The sequence below is a fragment of the Pipistrellus hanaki genome (assembly GCF_964339955.1).
Source record: "Pipistrellus hanaki genome assembly, chromosome: 2".
Classification (NCBI taxonomy): domain Eukaryota; kingdom Metazoa; phylum Chordata; class Mammalia; order Chiroptera; family Vespertilionidae; genus Pipistrellus; species Pipistrellus hanaki.
The window spans coordinates 44,389,611-44,401,751 of NC_140504.1; the positions used below are offsets into that span (position 1 = coordinate 44,389,611).

The 12,141-nt window shown below is 38.3% G+C and overlaps 1 protein-coding gene across 4 annotated transcripts in view; it reads left to right on the plus strand.

Moving 5' to 3' along the window:
• The window catches only part of IL1RAP (interleukin 1 receptor accessory protein), a 155,517-nt gene that overhangs the window by 47,696 nt on the left and 95,680 nt on the right, over positions 1–12,141 (plus strand). For all 4 annotated transcript variants that reach the window (XM_084872577.1, XM_084872579.1, XM_084872580.1 and 1 more), the window contains exon 2: positions 5,753–5,825. In XM_084872577.1, the coding sequence (XP_084728703.1) occupies positions 5,753–5,825 (73 nt within the window). The remainder of the gene's footprint in view (positions 1–5,752; positions 5,826–12,141) is intronic.

Sequence of the window (12,141 nt, forward strand, 5' to 3'; positions counted from 1 at the left end):
AATGTCTCATAAAGTGATTTGGGAACTGTCTTGTCATCTATTTTCTGGAAGAGATTATGTAGAATTTATTTATTTATAAATAAATGTTATTTATTTCTTAAATGTCTGGTTGAATTCACCAGTGAAATCATCAGAAGCTTGGGAATCTGTTTTTTAGAAGGTTACTAACTGCAAATTCAATTTCTTTTAATAATAATAGGATCAGTGAAAGGATCTATTTTATTTTGAATAAGCTTGAGTAGTTTGTGGTTTTTAAGATGTTTTTCTATTTTATCTAAGTTGTGGAATTTATGTGCCTAAGGATTTGAACATTGCCTTATTACCATTTTAATGCTTATGTAACCATTAGCGATATATCTTCTTTCAGTCTTGGTATTAGGGATATGTGCTTTATTTTTGTTCTTGGTTCACTTAGCTAGAGGTTTAGCAATTGTATTTTTTTTTTTCAAAGTACTAACTTCTGGTTTTATTATTTTTCTCTGTTTTAAAATTTTGGATCTCTACTCTTTATTATGTTCCTCATTTTGATTGGTTGGTTTATTTTTCTCTTCTCTTCCCAAGTTCTTAAGATGGGAGATTAGATTATAGGCTTGAAGTATTTATTCTTTTTAATGTAGGCCTATAATGCTATGGATTATCCTGTATACACTTCTTCAATTACATCCTATTTATTTTAATATGCTGTTTCTTTCACTTTTGTTCAGTTCAAAATATTTTTTTTAATTTCCCTATTTGATCCATGGGTTATTTAAAGTTATATTTCTTAATTTTGAAGTGATTACCCTGTTATTTTTCTTTTATAGAGTTCTTGTTTAATTATGTAGAGAGAAGATTGACTTTAATTCTTTTAAATGTTTTATAGTGTGCTTTCTGGTGCATGTTGAGGTTCATATGTACTTGAAAATAACACCCAATTCCTTAATTTTTAGAGTCCTCAAATAGTTGCTTCATGTAGTCTTCCTAAGTTTACAGCTGCAATTTATTGAGAATAACAGGGTGGAGTTTCCTGCTTCATTTGACCCAGAATCAGAGTCTTTCATGTCACTTTGCTGAAACTTTTCATTGATAAATATTAGATTCTGAAATATTCTGCATAAGGATCCTTCTATGGGAACAAAAAAACAAAAAAACAAAACAAAACAAAAAAAAAAAAAAACCAAAACCATACTAGAAACCAGATAAAAGATTGATGATGAAAATAACTCTGATTTTTAAATAAATGCTATCTCCTTTTCTGCAAAGTAGGATAATTAATAATGTCCTTCAAAGATGTATTTGCCATAGCTGTGCAAGATCTGCTCATACTTTATCAATAACTTAGAGAAGGGAAAAAGAAGGATCTGGGTGGGATCAGAACTTGAGCAAGCAATATGGCTGCAGGGCTGACCTCACACAGGGATGATCTTCAGGTTTGTTTCTTGGTGTTAGTGGCCATGTTTTCAGTATGCAGGCCATAGCAAAGGGCATTTGTTCATCAGGAATGAAGCAGAAGATAGCAGCTTTCTGGTTACAAGATACTTATCTAGGTGCAGGTTCCTAGAAATGTGCTGAAAAACACCATATTGAAGGTTCAAGCTCCAACCAGGCTCATGGGCTTCAAAGAGTAGTCATGACCTGAATATGGAGCTATATGTAGAATCAGGAAACTAAGGGAGAAATCGGTCCTGTGGACCATTGAAATGTTTATGTGTAGAACTAAATCTGAGTAAATGGTCAGGTAGAAAAATTACCATCCTTGGGGAAGCAAAACTAGTTTTATTTAGTCTGTTATCCACTGCTCAGTGAGAAAATCTAGGCCTAACTCAGAAATGAGACCCTGGTGCTTATTGAGCCTAGAGAAGTCATAAAATAGAAAGCTTCATATGCAGTAGTTGATGTAAAAGTTCCGAGCACACGTTACTGATCATTATTAACATTGTTGTTGATAACATAGACCTACTTGCATATTTGAAACTTCTCGTTAGGTGATATAGGCATCCAAGTTGATATACCAGGAAACCTGGGCATTGACTATAAGATAAGTACCAATACATCAGAGAGGAAGTATAAAAATGATCATATAGTAAATAAAATGGATAATGAAGAGAGGCGGAATGTAAATTTATTATATAAAAGTTTCCATAATCTGAAGCAAACGTAGAGTCTGTTAAACTGTATCACAGCAATCTAAAGCTAGACTGTAATTCAGACCATGAGAAACCATGTGTCATTAAGCAGGTTTCTTTTCTTTCTGAAAGCTTTTCCATGTCTGCAAATACCCAGTACCTCCTCTCCCCAAGAAAGAAGAAACAAAGTGTATTTACTCATTGGGTCAAGGATGCAGGTTTGATATCTGGTCAGGGCATATATAAGAAGCAACCAATGAATGTATAAATAAGTGAAAGTACAAATCTCCTTCCCTCAAAGTTAATAAATACTCCCTATTTTTTTTTAAAGAAAAATGCATTATAAGTCACAATAATAAAATCCTGAGGCAGAATGCAAGATGATGTTAAATGAACCTGCCTTCTCAGAGAGGTCGCAGACCAGCCAACCTCCTCCCACTAACCTCGGTACCTTTAGTCTGTCACAAACAGCCGACACAATCACATTTTCTTTTCAAGTCTGCTTTATTCTAATTCATCACAGGGCCAAACTGACCCTGGACTTGTCTTTGCACACAAGTTATCTTTTGATTAGCTTTACCTTGGTGACCTGACTCCTTGCTGCCTCTGGCATAATCCAGTTACTCATGAGAATATCAATTAAGGTCCTCAATCACCCTAATTAGAATGTCTTCTAAGTGTTGCTTTAGGAATAGTATTAGGGCTGAAAGTACTGTGCCCTGAATCTGAAATGAAATATCTAGTTGCTTTCCACTGACAAGGATTAATGCAGAATTATTAATTAATTTAATTAATGACTTGGATGAGGACCTAGGTGGCATACTGATCAAGTTTATAGATGACACAAAGCTAGGAGGATAACAATTACTGGGATGACAGACTAGGAAGCCAAAATGATTTCAAGACAGAATTTAGTGGCAATCCATCTAATACGTGCTTGGAAGAATGATCTCCATTAGGCAGAACTGGATGTTAATATCACTCCTCTAATCAGAATCCTTCAATGATTCCCCTATTTGCTGTTAAAATTAAATCCCAAGTTTCTAACCTGATACACAAATCCTTGTTATATTATAATCCTAACTCTTCCTGCTTTCCAACAAAATCTTCTATATAGTACTTTTCCGAATATCCTGTGCTTGAGCCAAACTGAATTATTTATAGACTATTTCCTATTTATGGTCCATTTTCCCCTATCTTTGAGCATTATTCTCCATTGAGCTTCCTTTCCACAGACTTTCATTCTGCCTCACTTTTAAATTTCCAAACCAGTTCTTGCTAGTTCAAAAGCTCCCTTTTACATTTAGTCTTCTTCGATTGCCTTAGCTAGAGTCATCTCTGTCTTTTGCTAGTCTTCAATTATACTTATCTGTTCCTCTCTGACTATTTTATCACTGTTTATTCTGTACCACAGTTATTTTGTATACACATTTTAAGGCTTGCTAAACTCTGCCTGGTGCTAGAATGTCTGCCTGGTAAATCTTTACATATCCTAATGAGCCTCTGCGTCTGTGTTGCTCCTAGCTGATGACATTGAAGTGGTTTTTCATGTGGTTTATTTCTTCTGCTGGGAAGAAGTGTCCTTAGTGGCCCCTACAGTCCTATCAGAGAGACCTAAAAGCAGAAAGACTTCAGTACATTGTTTTATTGAACCCATGAATGATGGAGAGAAGCGTTCCCTAAAGTAACAGTATATGAATAGAAAAGGAATGGTGGTGATAAGGAAGATACATTTAATCTTTGAAATAAAACAGTTATTTAAGATATAATCAAGTCACTTGATTTGTGTATGACCATGCTAGAGGAGAAAGCACAGTATGAACCAGATATTTCTGATGTGTGATTAAGAGAGGTGATAGGAGTTGGAAACTTGCATTGCCTTTTAAAGTGATTGACTACACACTGTGTGGATTGTTTGGACAGTATCAATTTACACCCATTGTTTTAGTATAATACTCTTAAAATTATTCTATTTAAATGCTGTTATATGGTCACCCTATTAATCAACTAACTCTTTGACCTTTTAAGTCTGGTGGGTCCCTGTGGTTGTAAAGCTTATGGCATAGGACATGATGTTTGAGATAATAATAGTTTTATAGTTAGCCAGATATGGGTATAAAATGCATCTCTTTCACTTACTAGAAATATGATCTGGACACATATTCAAGACCTCCAGTAAGCACCCTTATATATGACTATTGTCTTCAAAAGCAAGAAGAGAGATCTATAGTATGAAATTTTTCAGTAATGTAAATATTTCAGTATTTATAATCCTAGAAAGGCTTTACCAGGGGCCAAATATGTCAGGTATTAAGGAAAGAAATATTTCACAGAGTTATTAAATCTCTAGGCCTTCTGCATTAAAAATCACACAACCAAAAGTAAGGACATGGTTCTTGCTGGTTGACTATTTCAGCTGGTTATCAATAGAGAGGCTCAAGACCATAGAAATTGGATTCAAGAGTCATCATTTGTTTTTTTTCAGTGAGAAGAAGAAAGCAGCCACAACAGGGCATGTGGTTTATATATTTCCTTTTACTATAAATTCATAGTGTGGTGGACTGCTGATCAAGTCAGATTTCAGAATTTCTAGATTTCCTATTCATCACAAAGAAGGAAAATTGCTTGGATTATAAAATACTTCCAGTTGGAAATAAACCAAACAAATGTGAAGAAGAGAAGAAGATCAAACATCTGCTGGAATGTGACTCTAATGAAAAAAAAGAAATCCAGAGTGTTTTTTTTAAAAATAGGTTTTTATAATTCAGTTTATATATCAGATTAATAAATGGATCTACCTCATCCACTGCTAGTGGTACAACCGCTATGGAAAGCAGTCTTCCTAAAAAAGAAATTAAGAATAGAGCTACCATATGACTCAGCAATCTCACTCCTGGGTAAAGTTTTTCACGTAAAAACTTGAAATTATGTATTTGCAAAGATATATGCACCCCTATATTCATTGCAGCATTATTCATCATGGCTAAGACATAGAAACGACCAAAGTGTCCCGAGATAGAGAACTGATAAAGAAGATGTGGTGCATATACCAATGGAATCCTATAGCATGTAGTACAGCATGGGTGGAGCTTGAGAACATTATGCTAGGTGAAATAAATCAGTCAGAAAAAAGCTAATAACCATGTGATTTCACTCATATGTGGGATATAAAAATGAAACTTAAGAACACAAACAGCAATCTAGTGGTTGCCAGAGGGAAGGAGGTGATGGGAGAAAGGGGTCCTAATATAAGGTAACAGTAGAACATTTGACTTTGGGTGGTGGGCACTCAGTTCAATATACAGAAATCTACATGTTCATGTTGACCAATGTCACTCCAATCAACTTAATAAATAAATTAATTAATTAAAAAAGAAAAGAAGGAAAGGTTCTAGAGATAGGCTGTTGGAGTTTGATCATTACTCTACCACTTTCTATCCAAAGGATCTTGGTTTTGTGATTGAAACTTGTCCCAATTTCTTTATAACAGAGATTTTAAAAATCCTATCTTATTGGTTGGTTCTGACAATTAAATTTGTTAATATTGTAAAATTCTCAGAATAGTTCCTGATCAATAGACACTATGCATTTGCACTATTATTTAAGCACTGTGAGTAATGAGTCCTCTCCCTTACCTTTGTATTTAGATGGACAAGATGGGACTTCTGTGGTGTGTAATGAGCCTCTACTTCTATGGGATCTTGCAAAGTGATGCCTCAGGTAAGTGGATAGCTTTTGACAATCGAAATGTAAGCCATGAATAGTGTATTTTCTCTAGACTTTATGAAAATGAAGATAATATTGTTCATTTCTATTGTGGTAGCACAGCATCATAAATTTGACAGAATCAGAGAATTTTAATGATAGGAGGAACCACTGACATCTCTAGTCTTCACAGTACACAGTGCGATTAGGTTAGTGATCTGGTGTGTGAAAATGTTAGGACTTTTCCAGATCCCAAACAACTAGAACCCTGCTTCTTTTTCTTAGAGCAGGTCCTATGAGAAAAGAAATGACAGTGATTGTAGACTGTTTTCCAAACTTGAGCCAGTGGTGGAGAAGGCCTTGGTGGTAACAGTCAAGTGAGATGTTATAAAAACATGTCATTCTGCTTCTATATAGGAAAGAAAAAACGGTCAGGCTCAATCTTTCTTTGGGTGTTGCTTCATAAGAAGAGCCAGCCAAAGTCTTTATCGAGTTTGAATTACCAAACTCAACCATCATGGGCCTGAATTATATGAAATCAGACTTACAAGGGACTTGAAAGTTTATCTTTTCAGGTCTCTTCTCTAGAATTACTATTCAGAACTATTTTCTGGTATCTCTAACTAGTATTGTAGTTATCTAATTATATCTGGTTATATCTTTGGACTGATATCATTTTAGATTTTAGTACATATATTGTAAATGAAATTTATCTCTTTGTCATTTCCATACATTTCTTTGGTTCAACTTCTTGATTTAAATAGAACATACATAAGCCAGTGATATTCTAATTTTAATGCAAGGAACTTAGATATCTTAATTTTAGAAAGCTTTTAATGTATATTTCCCCTAAAAATATTGTCCATACCTTAAATACCATTGCTTTATTTTCTCTTTTATGTGAGAGGCCTCCACAAATGTTACAACAGTGATCATATAATCATGACCATGCTCTTAAATATATACATTCAACTGTTCTTCACATGACATGGATTTGAGCGCTCCTACCATCCTGATGATGTTTTCTGGGTGTTTTTTAGTTTTGCTATGACACTTAAAGAATTTTATTAGAAACCAAAAATACCAATGAAGGAGAGGTATAACTAGGACAGAGCACAGCTCAAAGCTGAGAGGAGAGATAACTTCCAATCTCCTTGGCTTCTGGGGTCTTCACAGATGAAAGTGTATATTATGCAGGGCTGATATTCAGGTGGGATACATGACTATATAGCTCTACTGGCTTTTTAGACTGACATATGTCCTGCTTTAGTGAGTGCCCCAGTTGATGGTCAGTGCCATGATATCCTGATTTTTAAATATGCTTAATATAACCCCTGATCATAGTTTGTTTTTATTTGACTTAATTCTCTGCTTACAGAGGTCTTCCTTAACAATCTTCACTAAAATAGCCCTGCCAATGACTATCTATCTTATCCTGCTTTAGTTTTCTCATAACTCACTAATATATTAACTCATTCTGTTCTCTCCTCCTCCCTCTCTTTTTTCTTCCCGCAATCTCCATCTTAATTTCTTCTTCTCTCCCTTCCTCCCTTCTTTTCTTCCTCCCTTCTTTCCTTCCTCCCTTCCTTCCTTCCTTCCTTCCTTCCTTCCTTCCTTCCTTCCTTCCTTCCTTCCTTCCTTTCTTCCTTCCTCTTCCCCTTCTCCTCTTTCCTCCTCCTTCATCTTCCTCCTCCTCCTCCTTCATTTTCCTCCTCCTCCTCCTCCTCCTTATTCTTATTCTTATTCTTATTCTTATTCTTATTCTTATTCTTATTCTTATTCTTATTCTTCTTCCTTCTTTCTCTCCCTCTCTCTCTAATATATATTCCTTTCACATCTATTTTTAGGAAAATTGGCCAATTTTATAATGGAACTTCTTGTTTGGATTCATACCAGCAATTCATCAATGTGGTTTGATATGCTGCCTCACCTTGAAGGAAAAGAGAGGTGACTGTATTATTTCTACTGGGAGAACAGTGAAGTCTCAGAAGTTGGTGGTGCTGGTGCTTCCCTAATCATCTGGGCAGTGTTGCTTATCTGAATGACCTTTACTATAATTCTTCCAAAGAGCTCCCTCACCCCAAATTCTTTTGGAAAGTGAGCTTTCTACAAGGAAACTGTGACTCATAATTCTGGGAAGCTGACTTCTCAAATAAGATTAAGTTCTCATACCAGATCCATTGGGTCACCATGGAAGCAGGAAACATGTTGTAATCCCCTCAGCCCATCTGGCACATATTCATTTGCTTCCTTATGAAAAGGTATATTGTGTCTGTGTCAGTGATGTATTTCCTAGTTGGAAGAGAGGAACAAAAAGAAAGTGTTGTTGATAAAAATAAAAGAGGAAACTGGCTCTGGACTATGGGGGTGGGAGGATTACCTCACAGGATGGGGGATCAATCAACCTCTTGTGCATCAAGGTGCTATCTCTTATGATGACATATATGTCAGCAGACTTGTTGGTCTTTCATGCGGCTCTTTCTGTGTTAGGTACCCCTCTGGATGGAGCAACAAGATATGTGTGTAACAGGGGAGAGATAGCCTGAAAACCCTAGAGTACTGTAAACGTATATGATACTAGTAAGAGTTTTATCTTGTTGTTCTGGACCCTTCCATGAGCTCCTCCTCTTTAGGGAATCCTCAAATTTATAAAAATGAATTATAACAACATCAAAACTTGAGTTCCATGCAATGTGTTTCAAGTGCAGTGAGTTGGACTTCAAGTCACATGATTCTGACTTTAGAAGATGGTCTTTCTGTGGGCAGTTCTATATGGGATTTCCTTGTTTGCTCAGGAACATGGGAGCATCATTTTCATCTCAGGTGGTGATAAAAGCCAATAATCAAAAGTAAGCATTTACTTTCTTTTAAGGAACTAAAGTGTGGATTATTATAATAGTGAAAATGTATTTATGATATGGTAGTTACAGTGATAATAAACTCCCTTTGCAAAAAAAACAAAAACAAAAACAAAAAAAAAACACTTTATGTTTTACATATTCTGTCATTTGACTCTTATACCCAGACCATGGAATAGTCAGGCTATGTTAAGAAATAAAGAGTGTTATGAGAAAACTAAAGCAGGATAGGATAGTCAAACTCCATTCTATCTAATAAAGAGGAAATATGCTAATTGACCATCACTCCATCAGAAAGATAGCTTTATCCACAGCTGAGTCCAAGTTCCCGTAAGAAGCCTTAAAAAGCAATCAGCAGGGACCTGAGGCTAAACTCTTTCCCGCACCCATGGGGCTTGACAGGGGACTTCAGACTGTACCTGCTGCCCTTGTGTCAAGCTGGGGACCTCAGGCCATACCCCCCACTGGGCACCAGACCAGGGGACCTGAGGCCATGTTCCCTGACCCAGCAGGGCTTGACAAGGGACCTGAAGGTGCACTTCCCATCCTGGTGCTAGGCTAGGGGTCCTCAGGCTGCTCCCCCTGCCCCAGTGCCAAGCTGGGAGACCTCAGGTCATGCCCCCCACCAGGTGGGGCTTGACATGGGACCTCAAGGTATACCCCCAGTGCTGTGTAAGAGAAACTCAGGCTGCACCTCCCGCCCAGCAGGGCTTGATGGGGGACCTAAGGATGTGCTCCCCTGCTGGTTGGGCTTGATGGGGTACCTCAAGGCACACCTCTCCGCTCAGGCCATGCCCCTGTCCTGGCACCGGGCTAGGGGACCTGAGACTATGCCCCCTGGCGGGGCTTGACAAGGGTGGGACTGGCCAGGTCTGGATCTAGCCCAATGGTGGGGTGAAGGCTGAGTCTGCAATTTTGAGGCTCATGTGGGTGGGCGGGAACTTGACTCTGAGTCCCGTGGTGTGCGCAGACTCTGAGAGGAGGAAGGTTTTCATATACATTTTACTAATTTTCTTTCATCTCTAACACTTCTATTATAGAGAAAGGGCAAATAGCAATACTAAATTATTTCCTCTAATTAATACCCTTTTAATGTGCATGAATTTTGTGCACCAAGCACTAGTTTTTTAATAAGAAAAAAAAAAAAAGGATCACAGTGGTTAAGTGAATTATCTGAAGTCCCACAGCTAATCTTTAGCATAACCGTCACTTCAACGAGTTCCTCATTTCCCAAGATACATGCTATTCTTACTAAATATACTTCCCTTGGATTCCACTAGCATATAAACAGTTTAGGAAGAAGATTAAGATCTGAGGAGTCACAGGTTTTGTTTACTGTTCAAGAGTCACTCGGTCATAGGTTTTGGTGCTTTTCAGACCTCCTTAATATATTATTATTTTTAATATATTATTTTTAAGGATGAAAATCACTGCAATGCATGCTCAAAACTCAATATTGCCATTTTTCTTATTACCATATTAAGCATTTTCAATATTAAATTCTAAGAAGTTCTCCTTTGCAAGAATTCCAAAAGCAAACTTTGACTTGTCACACATTTCTCTTTTGGTGTTTCATTGGCAGTATGTTAAAAAGTCAAACTGTAAAAGCTCTCTTCAGAGTAGAAATAAATATTTGGAACTTGTGATTTCAAGTTGGAAAGATAGTGAAAACGGCACCCCAGATAGTATGGCAAATTTAAAAAATATTGCCATATCAAAATTATTTGCTGCACAGCCCAACTAAAAATGATAGCGATGCACTTTCTTCTGCAAAAATGATAGCCATGCATTTTCTTTACATACACACATGCGCACACACACACACACACACACACACACACACCCCACACACATTTGAACATTAGCTTTTTATTTAAAAGTGAGCCAACAGTTGGCTGTGTGCCAGGTGCAGGACTAGATTTCACAAACATTATCACTAATGTTGCAGAAAACACTGTGGAGGTGGAATATCCCATGCCCGTTTTATAGTTTAGGAAATGAAGAGCCAGGGAGGTGGCCTGGGGTAACAGTACTCATGGGCCACCTGCTAGAGCTGACCTTGAAGGCTGCTGCTACTCAAAGGCAGAACTCTTTTTTTATACCATACTAGTGACCTGGTGCACAAAATTCATGCACATTAAAAGGGTATTAATTAGAGGACATAATTTAATATTGCTATTTGCCCTTTCTCTATAATAGAAGTGTCAGAGATGAAAGAAAATTAGTAAAATGTATATGAAAACCTTCCTCCTTTCAGAGTCTGGGGCTCACCACTGGACCTAGAGTCAAGTCTCCATCCAACCATCTGCACAGACCCAGCTGGCCCCTTCCCCTGATTGGGCTAGATCAGACCTGGCCGATCCCACCCTTGTCAAGCCCTGCTGGGCAGGAGGCGTAGTCTCACGTACCCTGGCCCAGTGCCAGGATGGGGGGGCATGGCCTGAGGTCCCCCAGCCCAGACTGGAGCGGGGGGGCGTGCCTTAAGGTCCTCTGTCAAGCCCTGCCAGGTGGGGGACATGGCCTGAGATCCCCTGTCAAGTCCTGCTGGGTTGGGGGCATGGGCTAAGATCCCCCATCAAGCCCCACCCGGTGCGGGGGGGGCATGGCCTGAGGTCCCTTGTCAAGCCCTGCCAGGTGGGGGGTGTGACCTCAGGTCCCCTGGCCTGGCACTGGGGCAGGGGGTGCGGCCTGAGGTCCCCCAGCCTGAAGCCAGGGCAGGGGGTGAGGCATAAGGTCCCCTGTCAAGCCCCACAGGGGCAGGGAAGGGCATAGCCTCAGGTCCCTGCTGATTGCTCATCAAGGCTCCTTATGGGAACTTGTCCTCTGGGGTCTTCACAGCTGTGGGTACAGCCATCTTTGTGACAGAGTGATGGCCAATTAGCATACTCCCTCTTTATTAGATAGGATTCCCTTCCTTCAGGATGTTGCTCTGCTAATGCAGGTAAAATCCCCAGTTTCTTTTCTGTTTGGTGTAAGAAATTTGCAGAGGGTTGAAATAATCTTTTGGCTTGAGAGTGAATTACACAAAGCAAAATAAACAAATACCTAAAAACACTGTTTCATCACAAGTCAAGAGACATTGGTGTATGTTCTGACTGTTTCACTTTGTGAGTTTTTAAAGACAGAAAGACGTCTTTTAATCACTCTGTGTCACAGCATCCTTCTCTATCAACCAAACCAACCAACAAACAACAGCAGAGCCCCAACCAATGCTGCCTTCCTGCTTTTGAAATAGAGGATAAGGAGTGTTATTATACAACATGCACACACAGGGTATGCTCTTCCCATTTAAGTGGTTTCTACTGACAGGTATTTATCTTACAGCTTTCACCTTATCCTAAAGATCACGTGTTTAATCATTTTATATTAAGGAGTCTAAAGCACAATCAGGAAGGTTCTTACTGTAAGCATCTTATAGTAAAGTCTGAAAGAAAGAAGCAAAAATAAACACCCAACATAATACTTTGAGAGAA